Genomic DNA, 26,003 nt, shown 5'->3' on the forward strand with positions numbered 1-26,003 from the left:
TGCAGACCGTGCTTTCCATTTTTACCTATTTGGTCCTCACAGAACTATTATTTTACCTGTAGTGCAGGTGAGGCACCTGGAGAACAGAAAAGTTCAGTAACACGTCCTATGTGGTCTCCTGACAAGAAGGCACTTAGAAACAGTAACTCTGCTGTAGGTCACGGGAGCAAATCTGACTGTGGCCCCGGCAGGGGAGATAACGGAGGACATGAGAGGATTTTGGTGAGAGGTGTGGTTCTAGAAAGCAGGTCATTCATGGAACAGCAGGGTCTCCTAAACGGCACTGCAGGGACTAGTGTCCCATGGGATTTGGGGTGCTGGCAGTGAGGTTGAGAAGCCGTAGAGCCCCCCACCCCGCCTCAGCACTGGCTAGGGTGAGGATACAGGCTGATGCAAGGTGAGCGATTCTAGAAGAAATCGCTGTTCTGCCTGCCACACACAGTGTTCCAGAGCTGTGCCGTCTCCCTCAGTGCATGAGCACAGAAGCAGCCCCCAAGTAGGAGGGGGGCCAGGGCCTGGGGGAGCAGAGCTGGTGTGAAGCATGGAAGGCAGACAGAGTCCACTGAGGCCAATGCTGGGCACCCGCCAGGCCCACAGCTCAGGCTGCCGGGTTCCTCACCACTGTCCCTGTCCCCCCCACCCCAGCCCTGGCCCCCGCTGGGCACAGAGCCTGGGGCAGGGCTGGACAGGCCGGGGCTGGAGGCTGGGAGCTGGCACGTCTCGGGCACTTCGGTGCAGTCCAGAGCAGGCACCTGCCACCCCTCAGTGGAGGCACCTTTTGGAAGGTGGGAAGATGGCACTGCAGGGCTACCAGTCCCACCTCCGGGAGCCTGCCCGGCCAGGTGGCAGCAGGAGGAAGCAGAGGAAAGGCTCATCGGAGCTGCCTGCAAATGGGAACAAAGTCACAAAATGGCATCGTGCCCTCTGAGGGGCTAGGCGTCACCTTGGAGGTGGTGGCCAGGAGAGGGGACAGGAAGACAGCTAGCTGTTTGGAAGGCATTTTAGGCACCAAGAGGGGAGCCTCCGCCTCCTTCTCTCCTTCCTTCACCGCCTTGCTGAGTTGTCACGTGACTGCCGTTAGGATGCTGCCCTGGGAACGTTCACTACCCGCCAGGCGTTACGTTAACCGTGCTTCTCGCTAACGCTCTCAGCAACCCCATGAGGTCCGTACAACCTCTTGAAAAAGGTCATGTAACCTCCCAGGGCATGCAGCTGGGAAGGAATCTCAGTCTGCGTGACTCCAAAGTCCATTCTTAGCCCCTCTACCCGCCAGCGCATCCTGACCTGGGGCTCCCCAAACTGAGACCCGAGGTGGGGTCCAGCAGGGCCCCCCAGTGAGTGAAGGTCAGAGACACCAGTGGGGTCAATCTTGTGCTCCAAAAGAAAGGAAAGCTGAATGTGGAGTGGGCAAATCCTGTACCCAAGTTCGCTAGGGCTCAGGTCCCGGATTCAGGGCCCCCAGGCTGGTGAGTCCCCATGTATCTCCTCCGCCCAGCCCTGAGCCCTCAGGGATGCTTTTAGAAGCTGTATTTTAGAGGACATGGCTGCTGCCTGGTTTGCTCCACCCTGCCGTCCAACAACAATCAAACCCACAGAAGGCCCTGAAAAGGCACAGGGGAGGGATTCTCCCGGCCCGACACTGGCACTCCCATCAGACGTGGGGCAAGGCTGGGGGCGGCACCAGGCCTGAAGGGGTCTCACCCAAGGAAAGGACCAGTGGCTCTCCAACACAGACAATGTGTCCAGCCTCATTCATGGACCACGAGTGTCACGGCCACTCATCTGTGCGGCCGCCCTTGGCCAACTGCCCCACTTCCTCCTGCCACGTTCAGCCTCCTTACCTCACCTCCCTTGCTCTCCATGCCCCTGGACACTGCTTTTTCTCTGCCATTGTCTGGTTGGGTGCCATTGAACAGAGCACTCAATCTCTCTTTTCCTCTATTTTTTCAACTGGAAAATGGAAAGAATGGTCACCATCTTCCTGGAGGAGCAGGGGTGGGGTGAAGGAGTCATTAGAAAGAGTGGTCTGGTAAAGATTCAAAACCCATTCGTGGGCTTCCCTGGTGGCACAGTGGTTGAGAGTCCGCCTGCCGATGCAGGGGACACGGGTTCGTGCCCCGGTCCGGGAAGATCCCACATGCCGCGGAGCGGCTGAGCCCGTAAGCCATGGCCGCTGAGCCTGCGCGTCCAGAGCCTGCGCTCCACAACGGGAGAGGCCACAACAGTGAGAGGCCCACGTACAGCCAAAAAAAAAAAAAAAAAACCCACTCGTTATTTGCAAAAAAAGCTGCTGCACGGAGAAGATCCTTGACCCAGGACCCATTTTGTACAATTCTTTGAGGTCAATTTTGTTTATTTTCCTGACTCCCCATCCCAAAAGGTCGGGGTAAGCCAACAGGCAGACCTGCCCTTTGCAGGGGTCCTCTCCACTCAAATTAATCTGACAATGCATTGGTCCAGCAGGTTGGGAGGGAGTGTGTAGCCTTGAGGCTCATGGTGGACCCCCTGCAGGAGGGAGGAAAGGGAGCTTGCCCAGCAGGGACAGGTGTCACCCCCCAAGTGGAAAAGCCTTCTCATCCCCTTATGAGGTTGATGACACCTATGCTACACTGTCTGGTCTTGTACACTGTCTGGTCTGAGCTTTCCAAGAACCATGGGGGCCTGCCAGAGATCCCATTTTACAGAGAAGGAAACAGGCTTGATTGAAATCACAGGCATCATAATCAGGACGAGGTCTCAGCCTTCCGTCTACATGACTGATGAGAATCCAGCGCACGCCTCAGTCCTACGCGGAGCTGTTGCACAAATCAAACGGAAGAGTGCATGGGAAGGCCCTCTGGAGGGGACGAAGTGCTGCACCATGCTGCCTACTAGGAATATAATGTGAGCCACCATATCATTTTTTCTAGATTTTCTAACTGGAAGTTTGTACCTTTCGACCACACAGAAAGGGTACCTTTCTGACCCTCCCCCAACCCTTGCTTCTGGCAACCACCAATCTCTTCTCTGTATCTACGAGTTCTGTTTTGTTTTTAGATTTCACATATAAGTGAAATCATACAGTGCTTGTCTTTCTCTTGTCTGACTTATTTCAGTAAGCACAATGCCCCCAAGGTTCATCCATGTTGTCACAAAAGGTAGATTTCCTTCTTTTTATGACTTAGTTGTGTTCCATTGTATATATATCCATTCGTCTGTTGATGGACACTGGTATTGCTTCCAAATCTTGTCTATTATAAATAATACTGCAATGAAGGTAGGGGTGCATATATCTTTTCAAGCTAGTGTTTTCATTTTCTTCAGATAAATAACCAGGAGTGAAATTGCTGGTCGTATGGTAGTTCTATTTTTTTTTAAGATTTTCTTTTTGATGTGGACAATTTTTTAAATCTTTTATTGAATTTGTTACAATATTGCTTCTGTTTTATGTTTTGGTTTTTTGGCCACAAGGCATGTGGGATCTTAGCTCCCCGATCTGGGATCAAACCCACACCCCCTGCATTGGAAGGCGCAGTCTTAACCACTAAACTGCCAGGGAAGTCCTTGGTAGTTCTATTCTTAATTTTTGGAGGAACCTCCATACTGTTTTCCATAGTGGCTACACCAATTTACACTCCCACCAACAGTGTAGAAGTGTTCCCTTTCCTCCACATGCTCACCAATACTTGTTACTTCTTATCTTTTTTTTTTTTTTTTTTTTTTTTTTTGCGGTACGCGGGCCTCTCACTGTTGTGGTCTCTCCCGCTGCGGAGCACAGGCTCCAGACGTGCAGGCTCAGCGGCCATGGTTCACAGGCCCAGCCGCTCCGCGGCATGTGGGATCTTCCCGGACCGGGGCACGAACCCATGTCCCCTGCATCGGCAGGTGGACTCTCAACCACTGCACCACCAGGGAAGCCCTACTTCTTATCTTTTTGATGAGAGATAATCTGAGGTGTGAGGTGATATCTCCTGGTGGTTTTCATTTACATTTCCCTGATGATGAGTGATGCTGAGCACCTTTTCACGTGCCTGTTGGTTATTTGTAACTCTTAGGAAATTTTAAAATCTTCTGGTAACTACATCTAAAAATGTATAAAGAAAGGGATTTTAATATATTTTATTCAACCCTGTATATCTAAAATATTATTTCAACATGTAATCAATATAGCAATATTATCAATGAAATATTTTACCTTCCTCTTTCATACTAAGTCTTTGAAATCCAGTGTTGTATCTTGCATTTCCAGCACATCTCAATTAGCACTTGCCCCATTTCAAGGGGTCAGTAGCCACATGTGGCCAGGACTGCTCTATAGGACAGCTCAGCATTATCCAACAGCGGTACAAGTAGCTCCTGTAGACCTTTCTAATCTGGGACAGCTTTGAGCTTAAATAAGGCCAGCTCAGAGGACTTGCAGGACTCCTTAGGCTCAGAGAAGGGGAGAAACCAAAACAACCCAGCACTGACACTACCCAGTGGACTCCAGCCTTGATTTTTCCACCAGAAAATTTTTCACAACACAGATCTGATGTAAACCTCACCATAGAAAAGAGATCAAATTAGAGCTCTCCAGATGAAGGGGGCAGACCAGCCACCAAACTTCTCCAAGGTGTCCCCCAAAGCAGGCCCTCAACGTTTTAAGACCTGTACTCCAAAAACTGTAAGATACTGATGAAAGAAATCAAAGATGACACAAATAGATGGAGAGATATATCATGTTCTTGGATTGGAAGAATCAGTAGTATCAAAATGACTTTACTACCCAAAGTAATCTACAGATTCAATGCAATCCCTATCAAATTACCAATGGCATTTTTCACAGAACTAGAACAAAAAATTTTACAATTTGTGTGGAAAAACAAAAGACCTCAAATAGCCAAAGCAATTTTGAGAATGAAAAACGGAGCTGGAGGAATCAGAATCCCTGACTTCAAACTATACTACAAAGCTACAGTAATCAAAACAGTATGGTGCTGACACAAAACCAGAAATATAGATCAATGGAACAGGATAGAAAGTCCAGAGATAAACCCATGCACCTATGGTCACCTAATCTATGACAAAGGAGGCAAGAATATACCATGGAGAAAAGACACTCTCTTCAATAAGTGGTGCTGGGAAAACTGGGCAGCTACATGTAAAAGAATGAAATTAGAACATTCTCTAACACCATACACAAAAATAAACTCAAAATGGATTAAAGACCTAAGTGTAAGACCGGATACTATAAAACTCTTACAGGAAAACATAAGGAGAACACTCTTTGACATTAATTGCAGCAAGATCTTTTTTGATCCACCTCCTAGAGTAATGAAAATAAAAACAAAAATGAACAAATGGGACCTAATTAAATTTAAAAGCTGTTGCACAGCAAAGGGAACCATAAACAAAACAAAAAGACAACCAACAGAATGGGAGACATATTTGCAAACAAAGAGACCGACCAAGGATTACTCTCCAAAATATACAAACAGTTCATGCACCTCAATATCAAAAAAAACATGAGCAACCCAATCAAAAAATGGGTGGAAGATCTAAATAGACATTTCTCCAAAGAAGACATACAGATGTCCAAAAGCACATGAAAAAGTGTTCAACATCACTAATTATTAGAGAAATGCAAATCAAAACTACAATGAGGTATCACCTCACACCTGTCAGAATGGTCATCATCAAAAAATCTAGAAACAATAAATGCTGGAGAGGGTGTGGAGAAAAGGGAACCCTCCTAAACTGTTGGCGGGAATGTAAATTGGTACAGCCAGTATGGAGAACAGTATGGAGGTTCCTTAAAAAACTAAAAATAGAGCTACCATATGATCCAGCAATCCCACTCCTGGGCATATATCCAGAGAAAACCATAATTTGAAAAGACCCATGCACCACAATATTCATTGCAGCACTATTTACAATAGCCAGGACATGGAAGCAACCTAAATGTCCATTGACAGATGAATGGATAAAGAAGATGTGGTACATGTATACAATGGAATATTACTCAGCCATAAAAAAGAACGAAATGATGCTATTTGCAGCGACATGGATGGACCTAGAGATTGTCATACTGAGTGAAGTGAGTCAGACAAAAGGACAAGTATCATATGATATCGCTTCTATGTGGAATTTTAAAAAATGGTACAGGTGAACTTATTTACATAACAGAAATAGAGTCACAGATGTAGAAAACCAACTTATGGTTACCAAGGGGGCAAAGGGGGAAGGGATAAATTGGGAGATTAGGATTGACATATACACGCTACTATACATAAAATAGATTAACTAATAAGAACGTACTATATAGCACAGGGAACTCTGCTCAATACCCTGTAATGGCCTATATGGGAAAAGAACCTAAAAAGAGTGGATATATGTACATGTATAACTGAATCACTTTGCTGTACACCTGAAATGAACACAACATTGTAAGTCAACTATACTCCAATAAATATTAATTTTCAAAAAAAGAATTCAATTATCACAGATTGAAAAATGCCAGTGGACCCCAGCCCCCCACCCCACCCCAGCGTGGTGGTGACTTAGGGGCAGGACCACATAATTCTCCAACCTCTCCCCCATCAGCTTGAGGGCTTGGGATGTAGTGCTGATGACCACCACTGAGGGTCCAGGACTTTGCAAACCTGCACTTATGGGGCCTCACAACTCTGTAAAGTGTGATGATTGGGCTCATTTTGCAGAGAGGAAACTGAGGCTTAGAGAGGGAAAGTTACCTGTTTCAGGTCACAGAACTCGAAAGTGGAGGTGGGCCCTGACATCGACCTGTCCCATAGATTTCCCACTAGACCACTGTGTCAGCCCCAGACAGCCCTCACAATTAGAGTCCAAATGCAGGTCAGGACATGGCTCCCTATAGGACATTAAGATTTTTGAACACATGCTTCATAGGCTGTGTCATCCAGGCTTTGAAATAAATACATTTGCTCTGTAGTATCTGAAGCACTATACAATTTTAAAATATTTTTTTAATTAATTAATTTATTTATTTAATCTATTTTTGGCTGCGTCAGGTCTTAGTAGCTGCATGTGGGCTCTTCATTGTGGCGCAGGGGCTTCTCCCTAGTTGTGGCGTGAGGGTTTTCTCTTCTCTAGTTGTGGCGCACAGGCTCCAGGGTGCATGGGCTCTGTAGTTTGCAGCACACGGGCTCTAGTTGAGGCACGCGAGCTCAGTAGTTGTGGCATGTGGGCTTAGTTGCCCCGTAGCATGTGGGTTCTTAGTTCCCCGACCAGAGACCGAACCCCCATCCCCTGCATTGTAAGGTGGACCACTAGACCACCAGGGAAGTTCCCTTAAAATATTATTCTAAAATGTCTCATATGGATAGATAAAATTTATGAGGGACATAATTTAAATGCATCTACAGCCTAACACTATGCTATGAAGGAGTGTGGATTCATCTAACATTTACTGAGTGACTATTTTGTGCCAGAAATTTCAAAGATGTTATACCATGCTGATGCTAATTTGGAGAGAAGGGTAATGAAGCTCAGAGAGGGGAAGTACCAGACAAAGTCTGAAAGCCAGGAAAAGAGACGGCCAGGGGCTTCCCTGGTGGTGCAGTGGTTGAGAGTCCACCTGCCGATGCAGGGGACACGGGTTCGTGACCCCGTCCGGGAGGATCCCACATGCCGCGGAGCGGCTGCGCCCGTGAACCATGGCCGCTGAGCCTGCGCGTCCGGAGCCTGTGCTCCGCAACGGGAGAGGCCCCGACAGTGAGAGGCCCACGTAAGGCAAAAAAAAAAAAAAAAAAAAAGAGAGACGGCCAGGCAAGCTACTCCTGCTGCTGTACTTTTTAAAAAATATATTTATTTATTTATTTATCTATTTATTTATTATTTTGGATGCGCCGGGTCTTAGTTGCGGCGTTCAGGATCTTTAGTGGAGGCATGCGGGATCTTTAGTGGCGGCATGCATTAGGGATCTAGTTCCCCGACCAGGATCGAACCCAGGGCCCCTGCGATGGGAGAGCGGAGTCTTACGCACTGGGCCACCAGGGAAGTCCCCTACTGTACTTTTTTTTTTTTCCAATAAATTTATTTATTTATTTATTTGGCTGCATTGGGTCTTCGTTGCTGTGAGAGGGCTTTCTCTAGTTGCGGTGAGCACGGGCTACTCTTCGTTGCGGTGCTCGGGCTTCTCACTGCGGTGGCTTCTCTTGTTGGGGAGCACAGGCTCTAGGCGCTAAGGCTTCAGTAGTTGTGGCACATGGGCTCAGTAGTTGTGACTCGCGGGCTCTAGAGCGTGGGCTCTGTAGTTGTGACACACGGGCTTAGTTGCTCCGTGGCATGTGGGATCTTCCCAGACCAGGGCTCGAACCTGTGTTCCCTGCATTGGCAGGCGGATTCTTAACCCTTGCACCACCAGGAATTCCCCTGCTGTATGTTTTGAAGGTGACTTTTCCTCCTATGCTGGGCTGCTTGTCCCTGAGAGGAGATGCTGTTTTCCCCTCCCAGAGATGGCGTTCTTTAGACACAGGTCCCCTCTCCCAGCGACAGGCAACGCCACAGCGTATCTCCGTTGTGGGCACTCAGAGATTCACCCCAAATGGGAATGGCAGCGCAAGACACCAAGGGCCACTAGAGGACAAGGGAACAACAGCTTTTATTAAAAAAAAAAAAAAAAAATCAAGAACATTATTCATGTAAAACTGGGTGTTAAACTGACCAAACTAATTTTTCACTCTACACCAAATAAGCATATGAAAAGAAGGGCCAGTGTGTAGCTCAGGAAAATGGGCTCTTTGTAGCTTTTGTGCTCTAAGGAAAGAAAGGACACAAGGGTTTTGGGAATCACAGCTCAGTGAATTTGATGTTATACAAGAGGAAGCATGAAGATGTTTCAGAGTAAACAGATTTCCCTTTCAGGAAACCACTGCTTTGTTGAGTTTGAAGGATAGTATGACCTCTGCAAAACAATCACGCATGTGCTTGGAACTCGGGTGAATGGGGGCTTGAATCCCAGTTTGGTCACTTACTGGTTGAGTCACCTCGGAGAAGTTACTTACCACCTCAGTTTCATGGTCTGTAAAATGGGATTAATAATAATACTATCTTCACTTGTAGTATGGTAAGGATTAAATGACATAAAAATAAAACACCCAGTATACCAGTTGGCTGGCATATGTTAAGTGTTTAATCAATGATAACTTTTATTATATTAATTCAAACGTACCAGAGAGCTCTTGCTGTCTCGACCACAAATGAGACCACCCCACTGCCACAGGGAAAATGACATCTTGCCCCCCCCACAGCTGTTCCATCTGAGAGGGGTCAGGTAAAAAGTAGCACAGAAGGTGAAATCCTGCTTGCTCCACACCCCTGCCCTCTGATCCGTTACCCTCCCTAAAGTCCCGGCAGTTGGTAAATTGCAGTGACTCTTTCAACTGTAGCTCACTCTAACCCCCCAGCGACACTTCCGGGAGCAGCAGTGACGCATTTATACTCCTTCGTGTCTCCCCCGAGGGGCAGTGCACACCCTCTGGACTTACTGTCTTGGCATGGAGGATGGATGCTGGGCATCACGGGAAGGGCTATCTTTAGTTCCCACCCCCAGAGTTCTCGCCAGCCTCCAGCAACCCTGGCAGGAGGCTTTATCGTCATCCCAGGGTTCCTCGTTCCCCTACAGCCCAGGGGACCACCATCAGTCATCTCAGTGATGGAGAGAGAATGAAGGCAAGTGCTCTACAGATGGCCAAGGACCTCCAAAGGTAGGGCAGCTGTGTGCCTATCTATTTATCATCACTAAGTGAAGAACACAGTGCAAATAGTCACTGGGTGCTACTCCACAAGGCATTATCTGCTGGGCAAGGTTTCTTTGGGTTTGATTTTTTTTTATTTATTTTAATTTTTAATTGAAAATAGTTGTACAATAGTATATAAGTTACAGGTGTACAATATAGTGATTCATAATTTTGAAAGGTTATACTCCATTTATAGTTATTATAAAATATTGGCTCTATTCCCCCTGTGGTGCAATATATCCTTGTAGTTTATTTTATGCATAAGAGTTTGTATCTCTTAATCCCCAACCCCTATCCTGCTCCTCCAAATCCCTCTTCCCACTGGTAAACACTAGTTTGTTCTCTAGATCTGTGAGTTGTTGCTTTTTTTGTTTTATTCACTATATGTATTATGCTATATTCACTTTTGCTGCTGACAGTTTGATATTAGCTCAACGAGACCTGTGCATTAGACTTCTAACCTACAAAGTGTAAGATAATGAATTTAAAGCACCAAGTTTGTAGTAATTTTTTATAGCATCAATGGAAAACCTATACATATCCTCAGCCAATTCACAAGCCTCGCCCCATGCAGATAGATGCCCACTCCAGGGGTAAGGATTGGGAATGCGATGAGAGATGGGCATGGTACCTGAATGAGGTACGAACAAGGAACTGTGCACGTTCTTTATCAACAATAAACTGTGGTTTTCATCGTCGTACATTTTTATTCAGCTATGTCCAAATAGCCACTTCAAAATAAGAGTCCCACCATCAAATTGGCTATACAAGAAAGCTGGTTAAAATCAGCTCCTTCAGAATATCTGGCTTAATAAACCAGCCTATTCAACATTCAATTTAACTGAAATATACTGTCTTGATAGGCCACCTCATCCGTCACCATGCCTTCAAGTGGATCCAAACCAGACCAGTTTGGTGCCTGGGGCCCACTCCTGCCTGACACTACCACTTTAACTTCCAAGACTTTTCTTTCAGTTTACAAGGTCCATTCAGCTGGGACCAGCTTTTGAGAAGTTACAAAAAATTCAGCTGCTATTATGGGCTCTAGAATCAGCTTCCTTTTTCATGTTCCCTTTTGGTCTCTTGAGGAAAGTACTGGGGGCAGAGGCTGCATAAGGGCAAGCCCCGTGGAGGTCTCTAGGGAAGCATGACTGCAAGTGGATGTAAAGAAAATTACCCCCTGTGGGCTAAGTAAAAGAACCCATCCCAACACACCTCCTAGAGAATGACCACGCAGACCACTGCAGCCTTAACCACAGGCTAAGACTTTTCCAACCCAACCTCCTCTGCTTCCCTCTTTCCTCTGCAGAGGTTAGAGCTGCATTGCAGGCCGATGGTTCTCCCAGCCTCCTCCACCAACTCCCCATCATTTTTCCTCACAGCTGTTTCCCCCAATACATCTCTTGCACGTCTCAGACGCCATGATCTTGGCATCTGCTTTTCCGAGGACGGAAACACACGCCTCTAGAATGCCCTACATTCTAGATTAGTCAGTTTGCTTTTTTGTGGACCCATCAATCTTGTTTCTCTACCATCTCGTTTTTCCTGTTAATGGAGGATAACTGTAGAGGCTTGTCTGCATTCAGATTTAATCTTGTTTTCTTTCTGGCAAGACTCCTTCCTAGGTGGTGCTGTGTACCTCCTCTCGTATCCTAGAGGGGTCCTCATGGCAGAGGCCGACAGGGATCGCTGGTTCCGCACTGTGCCCAGGCCAACTTGTTCAGCTCTCCCTGTGATACAGTGGTGGGTTCTCCCAGAATCCTTCTAATACATACAATTACTATTTTCTTCTATATATTTTAAACTTTTAATTTTTCTGTTTCTGTTTATGATCCATTTGAAGTTAATTTTTGTATATGGCGTGAGGTAAGGGTCAAAATCATTTTTTTTCCCCAGATGGATATTCTTCCAGAACCATTTGTTGAAAAGTCTATTCCTTCCTCATTGAATTATTTTGGCATATTTGTCAAAAAAATTCAACTCTCTATGTCTGGGTCTGTTTGGGGATTTTCCTTTCCATAATTGTCCTTATGTCAATACCACAGTACCTTGACTACTCTGGCTTTATAATAAGTCTTCAAATCAGGCTAAGTCCTTCAACTTTGTTCTTCTTCTCAAAACTGTTTTGCCTATTTTAGGTCATTTGAATTTCCATATACATTTTAGAATCAACTTGTTGATTTCTACAAAAAAAACTGTTAAGATTTTATTTGGTTGGCATTGAACCTATAGATCAATTTGGAAAGAATTAATATCTTAACAATATTGAGTCTTCCAAAGCATGAACATCATGTATTCTCCATGTATTTAGCTGTTTTTAAATTTCAGCAATGTTTTATAGTTTTTAGAATATACACAGTACATATATTGTGTTATAATGTCATGGTTTTTGATAATCTTGTAAATGCCATTAAATTTTTAAATTTTCCATATTACTGCTAATATATAGAAATACAATTGATTTTTTTATATTAACCTTCTGTTCTGTAACATTTCTAAATTTGCATATTATTTCTATGGATTCTTTAGGCATCCACATGTATATCATATGTGTATAATCATGTCAACTGCAAATAAAGAGAGCTTTTTTTAAAATTTTATGACACTAATTTCTATCTCTTGCTTTATTAAGCTGTCTAGGACTGCCGACTCAATGCTGAGTAGAAGTGGTGAGGGAGGAGATCCTTGCTTATTCCTAATCTGAAAGGAAAAGGATTCAGTCTTTTGCCATTAAATATGACATTAGATGTAGAATTTTCAAAGATGCCCCTTACCAGGTTGAGGAAGTCCCTGCCTACTTCAAGCCTGCTGAGAATTTTTAACATGATTGGGTGTTGGATTTTGCCTAATACTTTTCCTGCATCTACTGAGACTATCAATTAGCTTTTCTCCTTAATTCTGCTAATACGGTAAATTACATTAACTGAATTTCAAATGCTAAACAAATTTTGTGCATCAGTGTTCTCCAGAGAAACAGAACCAATAGGGAACATATATATACGTGAATGACTTATTTTAAGGACTTGGCTCACATGATTGGGGGGCCTGGCGAGCCCAAAATCTGAAGGGCAGACTCAGGCAGGACTTGAACTTCTTCTCTGTGAAACCTCAGTTTTTGCTCTTAAGGCCTTTCAAGTGATTGGATGAGGCCCACAAATATTATCAAGGGAATCTCCTATAAAGTCAACTGATTGTAGATGTTAACTGCATCTATAAAATACCTCACAGCACACTTAGTGTTTGCTTATATCACTGGGTAGTATCTATAGCCTAGTCAAGTTGACTACCATACCTTGAATTCCTGGCATAAACCCCACTTGGTCATGATACATTATTATTTTAAAATACTACCGGATTTGTTTTCCCAATATTTTGTTAGCTATGTTTGCATCTGTGTTCATGATATGAATATTGATCTACAGGTTTTTGCTTTTTTTTTCTTTATTGTTTTGTAATGTCTTTGTCTGATTTTGGTGCCAGGGTAATGTTGACCTCATAACATGAGATGGGTAGAATTCTTCCTTTCTCTATTTTAAAAAGTTTGTGGAAGATTGGTATTATTACGTATTTTAGTAGAGCTCACCAGTGAAATCATCTGAAACTAGAGATTTTGGGGAGAAAGATTTCAAATAAAGATAAATTTCTTTGTAGGGAAATTCAGGGTTTCTATTTCCTTTGAATCACTTTTAATAGGTTGTAACTTTCGGTGAAGTGGTCCATTCCATCTAACTTATATTTGGAATAAAACTGTTTATAATAATCTTTTATTATCATTTTAACATCTGAAGTATCTGTAGTTATGTCCCTATTTCATTCCTGATGGTAGTAATTTGTCTCTTTGTGTGTGTGCATGTAAATGATATATCTTTGTTTTTCATTAGCCTAGCTAGCAATTTATCAATTTTATTGATCTTTTCAAAGTTCTTTTTTTTTTTTTTTTTTTTTTTTTTTGCGGTACGCGGGCCTCTCACTGTTGTGGCCTCTCCCTTTGCGGTACGCGGGTCTCTCACTGTTGTGGCCTCTCCCGTTGCGGAGCACAGGCTCCGGCCGCGCAGGCTCAGCGGCCATGGCTCACGGGCCCAGCCGCTCCGCGGCATGTGGGATCTTCCCGGACCGGGGCACGAACCTGTGTCCCCTGCATCGGCAGGCGGACTCTCAACCACTGCGCCACCAGGGAAGCCCCAAAGTTCTAACTTTTAAAAAAATCTATTTTACTATTTTTGGCCCATTTTCTGTTTGATTTCCACTCTTTATTATTTCCTTCCTTCCACTTAATTTGTTCTTCTAGTTTCTTAGGGTGGAAGTTTAGATAATTGGTTTCTCAGACCAATTTTCTTCTTTTCTAATATAAGCATTTAAAGCTGTAAATTTCCCTCTAAACGCTGCTTTAGTTGCCTATCACGAATTTTGATAAGCTGTACTTTCAGTTCAGAATATTTTCTAATTTTTTTTTGTGATGACTTTTTTGACCAATGGGTTATTTTTCAGATGTAATATTTAATATTTAAATACATTAGGATCTTCCATGTATCTTCCAGTTATTAATCTCCGATTTAATTACTTTACAATCAGAGGTCCTAGTCTGGAAGGCAGCTGTCCTCACCACTATGCCACCAATGCTGCTACGAGAGATCACACTCTGGATGATTTCAATTCTTCTCATTTTACTGGGACTTACTGTATGGCCCAACACATATTGCATCTTAGTGAATTTTTCACATACACTTGAAAAAATTGTGTATTCTGTGGTTGTTATCTATGTGTCTCTGTGTGTGTGTGTGTGTGTGTGTGTGTTATAATTTTGCCTTTGGTTCTGAAGGATTTTTGTTATTGTTGTATATTAACTTCTAGCTCGATAGTCCTATTTTTCTTTTTAGCACTTTAAAAGATGTGGTTCCATTTACTTCAAGCTTGCATATTTTGGGATGATAATTCTGTAGTAATTCTGTCTATTCTCCTGTTTGTACTTAATATGTCTCTTTTTCTCTGACTGTTTTGTAGTTTTTCTCTTTATTACTGATTTTCAGCCATTTGCAGCATGGTTTGGGGTGTCTCTGTGTGTATGCTTGTCCTACTTGGGATTCATTAAATTCTTGTATCTGTGCATCTATAGTTTTTATTGAATTGGGGGAAATTTGGCCATTATTTCTTCAAATATTTTTTTCCATCCCTCCCTCTCTTTTTGCCCTTTGAGATTTTGATTACTGGATCAGTTAATATTTTCCCACATGACACTGAGGCTCTGTTCATTTTTTTCCCTAATCGTTTTGCTTCACTTTGGATAGAGTCTAGTGCTACCTTCACATTCACTTATCTCTGCAGTGTGTCATTTAATTTTAATCTACTTTGATGAACTTTTCATTTAAGATATTGTTTTATCTCTGTAAGCTCCCTCTCTTCTTCACATTTTACTTTACATCCTTGAGCATATGGACCATATTTATAGTAGCTGTTTTAAAGTTCCTATCTGCCAATTCTATCTATTCTGTCATATCTAGGTTGGCCTATTTTCTCCTGTTTAAGCCACATTTCTCTGCTCATTTGTATGTCTAGTAATTTTTGATTGGTTGCTGTACATTGTGATTTTTATGTTTAATGCTGGATTTTGTAGTTTTCCTGTAAAGCATGTTGGACATATTCTGGCAGGCAGCAAAGTTATTTGTGAATTGGTTTGATCTTTTCATGTCTTGTTTTAAAACTATTTTAGGGAAGACCTAGAGTACCCTTTGTTTTTAGACTAATTTAACCTCACTTCTAGTGCATGCCCTTCTACAATCTCTGTTGAGATGCCACATATTCAACATGGCCTGCGCCCTTACTGGAGAGAACTTGGATGATTCCTGGCCTTGTGTGAACTTTAAGAATTGCTTATCTTACAGCTCCCTGATAACTGGAGGCTATTCTTCCTTGGAAGTTGTTCTTGCCCAGCACATTAAGAGTTCACCCAGCACATGTACAGATTTGTTTGGGGCCAAAGACTTAAGGAGTTCCTATGCAGAGTTCCTTTCTGGAACTCTGCCCTTTTAATTCTAGTCCCCTTTGCCTCCCCAACTCCAAATTCATTCTCTTCACCTCAGGATGACTGCCAGGCTCTGTTTGGATTTTCCCCTCCCTGTGCTGCAGTCTAGAAATTGTCTCCAACATACTCAAGGGGAATCCTAGGCACTTATCTGGAGCTCTTTCTCTACACAATTCCCCCCTGCAAATTCCAACTATCTTTTTCATCCCTGAACTCATTCTCCTCAGCTCAGTGAGACTCCTTGCAACAGTCTAAAAAATGCCTCAAGTCAGAAAACCAAGATTATAAGACTTTCACTTCACTTGTTTCCCTTCTCTCGAGATCAGAGTCTTGCGTTGACTGTTGTCCAAAGGCTATACAAGCTGCTGTTACATATATTTTCTCCAGTTTTCTAGTTGTTTATAACAAGAGGGTTGAGTCTAGTCCTGATTACTCTATCATTGCCAGAAGAAGAAATCGTTTACTTTTTTTTTTTTTTGTGGTACGCGGGCCTCTCACTGTTGTGGCCTCTCCTGTTGCGGAGCACAGGCTCCGGACGCGCAGGCTCAGCGGCCATGGCTCACGGGCCCAGCCGCTCCATGGCATGTGCGATCTTCCCGGACCGGGGCGCGAACCCGCATCCCCTGCATCAGCAGGCGGGCTCTCAACCACTACGCCACCAGAGAAGCCCCTTGTTTACTTTTAACAATCTCCAACTATGAAATTGTGTGGCCATATGCATAGTCTACTAGAATGTAAGCTGCGTGAGGGTAGCAACTCTGTCTGTATTATACACTATGAAATTCCCAGTGCCCAGCACCAGGCTGCAACACAGTAAGAACTATGAAGAAAAAAATATATTATTGCAATCCTGGAGCTAGATGTTGACATGAATCCGTGGAGGGAGACAAGATGAGGGGATGGAGGGAGAGCAATGGAGCACACGGCACAAAGAGAATGACCAGGGCCCATGTGGTTGCCAGACTTGCATCTGGACCTCATTTCCAGTCTAGGCTGTCCCTGTGACACATGCTTTCCATGCTTGGACTTGGACACTTTCACAATAAAAGATTGGCAGTAAATGCTTCAAGATGCCAGTATTGTGTTAAAGCAGTAGACTATGTTTTCTACAATTTCTGTAGTGTAGTTAGAAGATTTAGAATAATTTTTAAAGATCCTTGCACATATTACTGGGTATAATTTTACTGCAGATTCTTAGTTGGGGTAAACTTCAGGTTGCTGCGGTAAAGGCACTGGCCAACTGATGAAATCATCTTCTCCTCCGCAGAGGGTCCTGTCCAGTCTCACACAGCCTGTGTCATCTCTGTTCCCTAAGGCACAGGGCATCAGGTGTCACTAATTCCCACCCCCACTCTCCTCCCAATCTGCTTAGTTGCCCCACCAGCTATTAGAGAAGTGCCTGGATTGATTCAGGGTTTAGAGATGTTGGCTGATGTGCAACTGCAGAGTCACACAAATTAAAAGCAAACAGAGCCAAGCCACAAAATATCTAACCAGTGCTGGCCAAGGGCCACCTCCGACCTAACACACCAGTTAAACAAGAGTGTCTCACATCCTGTCTGATGTGAGAGATCAGTAACAGACCTAGATGACAAAAGATGGCAAACTTGTTTGCCAAAAGGCATCTACTGAAACATGACCACCACCGGTCCACTCTAGAGCTCTCTGTTATATTTCTTCCCTGCTACCCTTATTTCCACCTCTGTTCCCCCCACAGGCAATTATCCCACTGTTAAATGTCTTATTTTGTGTGCATGTTTCTAATTTATGCAAAAGGGATTATTCTGTATCCCATTGTTCTTGCTTTTGCTCAGTAGTTTAGTTGTTCAGATCCACCCACGTTGCCATGTGCACATCCAATTTGCTGCTTTCAGTAATGATCCATGGTGTGGGTCCATCACATTTCATCAAAACATCTTCCCACTGATAGCAGCTACCTAGCCTCCAACTCCCACAAACAGTGCTGCCGTGAACAGCCCTGTACATAGTCCCTTAAGTACCTGTGTGAGAATTTCCATAAGACATGTCCTGGAGGGGAACTGCAGGGTCCCAGGACATACGAACACTTAGTTTAGCAAAATAGCACCAGATTACTCCTGACACATGGCTGTACAGCTCCTCTATCCCAGGCTTTCTCAACCTCAGCACTATTGACATTTTGGACCAGATTATCCTTTGTTCTGGGGCTGTCCTGTGCACTGTAGGATGTTTGGGAGGATCTCTGGCCTCCACCCCCTAGATGAAACGGCATACTCTCCCTCAGTTGCGGTGACAAAAAAAAAAAATGTCTCCCAACACTACCAAAGGTCCCCAAGAGGGGCAAAATCACCCCCAGTTGAAAACCAGTGCTCTATCCCCTTTCTGCAACACTTGGCATCATCCAGCTAATTTTTTCTCTGATTACCAATTATTTTAAGCACCTTCTCATATGCTTGACAGTTTTTAAGGATTTTCTGTAATGTTAATTCTGTTAAGGTTGCTGGCCTCTTTTTGTTGATTTGCAGGAGTGCCCTCTGTATTCTTGATATTTGTCCTTTATTGGAGTTGACATAGCAAGTATCTTCTCCCATCCTTTCCACTAATTAACTCTATCCACAGTGCACTCCACTGACAGAAATCCTAAATTTCCATCTATGAGAGTCATCAGTATTTTGCTGTATGGTTTGTCCTTTGGAACTTTTATTAAAGAAGTCCTTCCTGCCCCTAGGTCACAAGATTTTTCCCTCTATTAGCTTTACACATTTACCTTTTATAACTTGGTCTTGAATCCATATGGAGCCCAACCTTCTATGTGGAATTGTGTAGGAAACCACTTTTATATCTCCTACAGTGAATCCGCCTTTCCCCTGCCAATCGGTGATACCACTTTGACTGTAAACTAAGTCTCCTTATATGTGTGGGCTTGTCCCCAAGCTCTGCATTGATCTAATAATCTAGTCCTGCCCCAATACCCATAAACGTGTTTTCAGAACTGACAGGCAAGGCCCCCCTCATTTTCACTGAACTATTATCTTTCCACCTAAAATTTAGTGTAAATTTATCAAATTTACCAAAATATCCAACTGCCGTTTTTGTTGAGGTTGCACTAACTTTATAAAACGATTTGAGGAAAATGAACATTTTTATAATATTAAGTTATCCCACCTAGGATTATTCAGCTTTTCTTCTACATCTTCTATTTTCTTTTTTTATAGTTTTCATTAAAGACGTCTTTGTATACTTGCTGAAGTTGATTCCTGAAATCACCCTAGCCCAAAGAGGCAGCAAGTACAACCACTTGCTCACCCAGAAATCTATGGTCCCCACGGCAGCAAGGCCCCACTGTGCACGGTAACTCAGGAGAAGTCTGACAGCCTGAATCCCCATTTTCTTGAGGGGATATTAGTTTTAAAAATTGACATCTAAAAATTCTCATCAATCTACAGCTGGTAACTTACCACCGGCACCTTAATGAACAGAATAGATTGACGGGCCATGCTTAAATCTGCATGTCTTCCAAGAAAAATCAGGTTCAACCACATTGGAGGTGAAAGCATTCGGGGAGATTGCACCTGCTCTTCTGAGTCAGTCACCTGATGCAACCAGCTGGCCCTGGAAAGACACGCCGTGCTTTCCCTGTCACAGGAAGGCTGTATGAGAGCTCTCCGGGGTAAAGCCCACCTCGTCTGCTGGAGGCCTGCACACCTCGGCCACTGCTTCCCACCAGCGGGCAGGGGGCCGAAGGCAGGACTGTGCAAAGTGGGCTGGTGAAGGGGTTTCAAGCTGCCTTTCACCAGTACGAGTCCTTTTCTCCTCCTCTGTGTTCCACAGCAATCATCCTAGCAGGCTTCCTGACCCCAGCGGAGGTCCCAAATAGACACGTCGAGCAAACTTTAAATGGCTTTATTAAAGGCTGTTAATATAAAATACAACCAAGTTATGAGTAGTCAGTAAGAAGTTTCCATTTTTGAAAACATATATCAAAGAAAGGGAGGCTGCTGTGACACCCACGGGGCGGGTGCGGCTGGGTACCACACCCTGCTGTTCCCAGAGCGGGTGGCACTCCCAAACCCAGAGGGCAGGGGCAGCGGGGGCGGGGGGGGGGTGGTCCCAGGTGAAAGAACTGAGACTGGTCTCTAGCCTCCTGGTGGAGATTTTCCAATGACGGTCACCCAAAGCAAGACACTGAATCCTTGAGCTGAACCCCAGGGGCAGACAACAGGGTGGCCAGAGGGAGGGGATGCAAAACCACATTAGGCTTCAACTGAAAAGTGTGTGTTTTTAAAATGATAACTAGAAACTTCTGGTTTTAGAAACGCCCTCTTGATACATGGCAAAAAGGGGGCAAAACGTATAAGAGTTTAATTTTTCCTTTACTTGGACACACTAAACGTAGATTCCCAGGAGGGCAGTGAAAGGAATCGTCTTTGCATAGGCTGCCCGAGCTTACGAGGAGAATCTGCAGGGTCGGGCGGGATGGAGACCCATGAGCTCGTGTCCTCCAGGCCTTCACCTCTCCCTCTCACGCTTCTGCGCTTCCGAAAGCAAAGCAAAGCAACACAACTTCAGAACTCCCTCTAGGATTTCCCAAGTTGTGGTTTTACATTTAATCTCAGGAGGCTGTACCTCTACGAAACTTTCAACACTGTTACAGATAACTGAATACTCTTGGGTACTGGACCCCAGATGGTGTTAAAGAAGGTGGAAGCTCTCAAAAGTCCCCGTGCCCCTCCTTTCCCAGGAGAACCTGAAGGGAATACTGGGTCTTATGAGAAATCAGAGTCACCTCCCGAAAGAACAGACACCTCAGCTCGGGCTAACTGTCCCGGGATGCAGATCTTTCTTCCCTGCTACACCAACGCCAAGGAATGCAAACTCCCTTCTAGACATCTTTTTTCTTACGGGGACCCTGCTGGCAAGCATGGGTTCTAAGGTCACTGCCCTCAAAGCTGGAAGCGAGGGCAGGTGTCGAGCCCGGCTCCGAGGCTCAGCAGCTGACCTGCAGGGCTGGCACCCGGCTGGGATTTCGTTTTCCCCCCACTGCCGTGCTAGGAATCTTTTTTTCTCTTGAGTGTTTCAACTATACTTAAACAGTACAGAAGGGACATGTATTCACCACGATACCGTCGGTCACCAAAGGAGGAAGGTCAGATGCAAGACCCCAAGGGGCCAAATGCGGTTTAGGGACAGGATGCAATTGGCAGAAACCAAACCAGAAGCTGGCGAGGCCACAGCTTTGGCAGAAACTTTCCTGGAAAACACAAGTCGCCATGTGCTTCACCTTGGAGCCAGATAAAATATTCTAAAAATCATTTCAGAAGGTCCTATGAAACAGAAAGGCATCGTAAAAAGACACACTTTGATACTGAATCTAGGTGCTCACTGGCAGGACTCGCAGGGATTAAGGCGCCAGGTGAGGAGAACACAGTGAGAGGCAACGCGGAGACCACGCTCGGGCACGTACTGCAGGCTCGCACCGCCCGGGGCCGCGGGGTAGCGGCTCCCCGCCCGCCCTACCCCGCCCCGTCCTCCCGGGCAGCCTCGGAGCTGCCCTAACGCCCCTCCCCAGCAGCAGGGAACACAGGTCAAGCGGGCAGCCGGGTCCACCTCCAGGAGATGCTGTTGCCATGACCACGGAGGCCTCCAGGGGGCGCCGCTCGGGCCATGCAGAAACTCGACTCCGCTTCTGCTGGCGGTCAGGGCTGAGGGAGTGTCCACCGTGACGCAGCTTGACCAGTCCTTGGGTTGAAGGACATCCAGTGCCCCTGACAGCTTCACGCTGGAAGGTTCTAACACAACTAATCAGAAGGGCCTGATCTGCCAGCAACGCCCGCAGGTGCCCAGGACAGGAAACACCCAACAGGCCCCAGAAGTAGCAAAGAACTTCCAAAGGGAAACTGGTACAAACCCAAGAAAAGTGGTAGCCCTACAACTGCTACATCTAGGTACAAAATAATGTAAAGTTAATACAAAACTTCTAAACATGCAACTCGTTAATAAACAATGATGAATAGTTTGAATAAGTACCACGGCAGCCTAAAGACGACCTCCATCACGTGCCAACAACCTGCTTCCTGGAAATGATGTGAGAATGAGGGGTGGCACGTGATGCAGAAGTGTGGCTTCAGCAAGGGAAGCCTGGACAGCCGGAGCGTGGCGTTGAGGACTCCCGCCACGTGGGGCAGGTCTCCCCATGGGCACAGCCAGCACCCAGCACCATTATTGCTGAGGACAGCCACCCACTGAAAGGAGCCCCGTGCATTTCTAAAAGGGAGGGGATACAGGAGAGGAGACGGAAATCACTTTATGATTTTTGTGACAGGGTTGAGAAACATCTTTCTCTGAGGAGGGGGAAAAAATTGGGTGGAGCTAGAACAGAACTTTTATTTACAAGGTTTACTGAATTCCTAAGAGTTTTTAAAAATTCCAAATGTAAAACTTCTGTTAATCAAATCGTTGAAAATAGCACAGGTATCTGGTCTTACCAAAACGGGAAAAATCTGGAAAGCTGGACAAGGCAAAATTTACCAGTTTCCAAACGGTTAAGAAAAGAGTGTACAGAAACTATCAAAAGACACAAGGGAACGCTGCCCTTCTTCTCCTTCGCCACACCACTTTGGAAAACATTTTGGGATTATTGGTTTGTTTCGTCTAACACATTTTACCAATTGTCCAGAAAATCAAATCCTGTCTTCAAGATGACATTACTTGAGCTGACCTGTAGAAGGGACAAAAACACCAAAATAAGGCATGAGACTAAGTTAGCATAAGCTAAAAACAGCACCTCATTTAAAATGACCCAAATGAAATAGTCTGCTCCCGTCTCAGAGGCTCCCTGACCTCAATTTGCCTCAGTGCTGGGAACCAGAAAGTTAAATAAAGCTCAGTGCAAGCCACACTCCGCCAGGATCCAACACGTAACCCGCTCCGTCCCCAGGCATGTCCGAGGGCAGCCTGCGGAACCTACCCACAGAGAAAAGGAGAAGAACGTAGCTTTTCTATGTTTGAATGATGGGCACGTTAAAATTTAGTCACTGTGGAGTGAGAGAACAAGTTACAAGTTTCATATGAGCCTAATATGAAACACACACACACACTGACAGACGAAACAAAATAAAATAAATTACCAAGCTGAGGGAGTGAAAAATATGGAGAAAGGATGTAAAGTTTATTCTTTTCAGATGATGCGGAAGGTTCTGGAGTGATCTTCCCTAACCCAGGGCCATTCTTCAGGTCACAGACTGCCCACTCACAAGACATGGGGTTGGTTTAAAGGGCCGTCTGTGAGCACAGGCCGCTAATTCACACACATTCGCACAGGCTTCCGCCAGCCGCCTGAGGTGAGAGGCCCGTCTCCCGGGTCTAACACAAGTGCGTGTTTCCCTGGTGGCCTCAGTCTTCCCGAGCGAGGGAGCCTTGACCCTGTGCTCTCCACACACCGGCAAACAGAAGATGCTGACGCAGAGGCCACAGAGCTGAACGGCTCCCTCTGAAGCAGGTCCCAGGCCCAGTTTTGCCGCCTCTCGGGTTGAGCCAGAGCCCGAAAAGCCAAAGGCGTTCAGGCACACGTTCCTTTTTCTGGTTTCCTACCAGTGTCTTACGTGCAGCCGCACTTCACGCTGTGCTGTGCACTCATAAATCTGTTCTTTCAAAGGGTTTCAGGTGCTCTGTCCTACTCACAGCCCCCAACCCCACACACGCGCTTTCCTGCGTCTCGTTACAATGAAGACCCTCACGTAGCTTATGTAGATGCTTCCTTCGGAGGAAGTAGACCCCACTGCGGAGTGTCAGAGAGAGAACACCAGGCAGGAAGATTAGGGCGGAGATGGAGCCGGGCACCAGAGCGGCAAGGGAGGGGCCCAAAGTGCCAGCCTAAGATGGCAGGAGACCCTGAAAGGAGGGACAGGCTGGACGATGGAAGGCAGAGGGCCTCCCGTCCCAGGGCTCCCCTTCTTCGGGAGGACAACTGACTAGGTCATCTGCCTAGAGAGGCGTGGACGTGCCTGGAACCCCAATCCAGGAAACACCCAGAGGATGACCACAGCTCAACAACAAAACCCACAGCCAGGGGCTGCCCTGCTGGCACAGTGGTTAAGAACCCGCCTGCCACTGCAGGGGACACGGGTTTGATCCCTGGTCTGGGAGGATCCCACATGCCACGGAGCAACTAAGCCCATGCACCGCAACTACTGGGCCTGCGCTCTAGAGCCCACGAGCCACAACTACTGAGTCTGCGCTCTAGAGCCCACGAGCCACAACTACTGAGCCCGCGTGCTGCAACTACTGAAGCCCGCGCGCCTAGAGCCCGTGCTCCGCAACAAGAGAAGCCACCGCAATGAGAAGCCCGTGTGCCACAACTACTGAGCCTGCCCTCTAGAGCCCGCGAGCAACAGCTACTGAAGCCCTTGAGCCTAGAGCCTGTGCTCCACAACAAGAGAAGCCACCGCAATGAGAAGCCCGCGCACCGCAACGAAGAGTAGCCCCCGCTCGCCCCAACTAGAGAAAGCCCGCGCGCAGCAACGAAGACCCAATGCAGCCAAAAATAAATAAAATAAATAAATTTATTAAAAACAAAACAAAACACAGCCTCCCTCTGAAATACACCTACCTATTTATTTATTTATTTTGGTTTTGGGTGACCCTTAACCAAACATTTTCTCTTCCCTTTGCTGAGTTTTCTCAAGCAATGCAGAACAGCTGGTAAAGACAACAGTTGGCGCTCCACAAAACTGGGAAAGCATGGAGAAGCCACCCACGCTGCCTATTCTCTTGTAGGGCCCTTTCTTCACGACACACGGCACTGCAGCCAGTGAATCTCTCACATCTTTCTCTTCCTTTCGCTCTGTTCCCAGAAAGAAGTCCTTTCTTTAGGACTCCTCCCTGGACACCTAACCCTGTTTTGCGTGGAAACGAGAAGCAGCCCATCATTCCTGAAGCAAGTCTCCCGTGGTCCCCAAACAAGCACGGCTGCTCTCCTGGCAGAGGCTTGGGGTCCCAGCCACTTCCCCCATGTCCCTCGGGACATCTGTGGGTCCCTTCCTCACCGACACTGCAGCCCAGCCTCCCAGGCCCCTGCGTGGAGCCGGCATCCAAAACCCACCCACACTGCCACCTTCCCCCTCGAGTCCTCTGCTCACTGCCCCCTGCGTCCCTTCCGTACCTGCCCTCACACAACTGGGGAAGGGTGGTGGGCATCTGGGACACAACCACGGAACAGGCAAACAGGTCACGGCACCAGACGGCTTCACGGAACACGTCTCCTGCCTATATGTTGGTCGCCAAGCTGAGCGACAACCCAGCAGACCTGAACCCAGAAGTCCTCCGAGGGATGGCAGAGGAAGGAGAAAATGGGGGCATCTGTGGTCCGCCCACCCACGTGAGGTGGCCCTGGTCACTCGGGAGGAAGGAGCCCCTGGCCTGAAGCAAGGTACCCACCTGTACAGGCATGGGTTCCGAGAACAGAGCACCCTCCGTGTCCCCCACAGGCTCGGAGGCGGCGGCTTCACTCAGCAGGCTGCTGCAGGCCTGGGCGGGCTGGGGTCTCTCTCGCTCCACGCTGATGCTGGGCAGGACCCACTGCTCCTGGCGCAGGCTGCTGGACTTTTCCACCTTGGCCTCCCTGGCCTTCGGGGCGGGATCCTGCCGGTAACAGACAGGCAAGACCTTTTCCCCTTTCTCCATAGACTTGATCTGGCTGGGGGTCAGCGACTGGAACTCGGCCTCAGGGCCCTCCCCCCGGGACCGCTCTGCATTGATCTTCCAGAAGGACGCTTCCTCTTCCTTCCGGGCGGCAGGACCCAGAGCATCCAGGCTGGAGGACTTGCTGCCCTGGGAGGGTCGGAGGGCCTGCGCGCCCTGAGGAGCTTTGGACAGCGGCCTGGGCTCGGTGGAAGTGCTGCAGCTCGGCTCTTGGATGGACAAGAAGGACACGCTGAACTCCATCTGACTCTAGCGGGATGCGGGGAGGGAGGGAAAGAAGAGAGCGACACATGCGGTCAACGGGACAGGTGTGCCGGCCCACACGTCCCCCCAGTAGCAACAGCGCCGCCTGCTGTCCATTTGCTGGCACTGCCTGTCCGCCATCACAGCCCTGAAACACGGCACAAGCTTTGAGAGCCGTCACATCCTGTCACACTGGAGGCTACGAACAGCTCGGACTCCTGAATCTGACTGGCGACTAAGGCCTCTGCTTGGTGGGCAGATCACCCACCCGCCTCTTCAGGAGGGACTCCCGCCCCTTCCTGAGGAGGGTGACTGCCCCCCTGGGT

At 46.4% G+C, this 26,003-nt stretch overlaps 1 protein-coding gene across 3 annotated transcripts in view; it reads right to left on the bottom strand.

Moving 5' to 3' along the window:
• Nucleotides 1–19,622: 19,622 nt before the first annotated feature.
• Nucleotides 19,623–26,003, bottom strand: part of C16H1orf198 (chromosome 16 C1orf198 homolog) — a 33,594-nt gene continuing 27,213 nt past the window's right edge. For all 3 annotated transcript variants that reach the window (XM_022553123.2, XM_022553122.2, XM_089897391.1), the window contains 2 exons: nt 25,171–25,683; nt 19,623–22,453 (listed from right to left, as the gene is read on the bottom strand). In XM_022553123.2, coding sequence (XP_022408831.1) covers nt 22,397–22,453; nt 25,171–25,683 — 570 coding nt within the window. In that variant the 3' untranslated portion in view covers nt 19,623–22,396. The remainder of the gene's footprint in view (nt 22,454–25,170; nt 25,684–26,003) is intronic.

This window comes from Delphinapterus leucas, chromosome 16 (genome assembly GCF_059928025.1).
Source record: "Delphinapterus leucas isolate spDelLeu-1000000601 "Yukka" chromosome 16, BTC_Dleu_Yukka2, whole genome shotgun sequence".
NCBI classification, from domain to species: domain Eukaryota; kingdom Metazoa; phylum Chordata; class Mammalia; order Artiodactyla; family Monodontidae; genus Delphinapterus; species Delphinapterus leucas.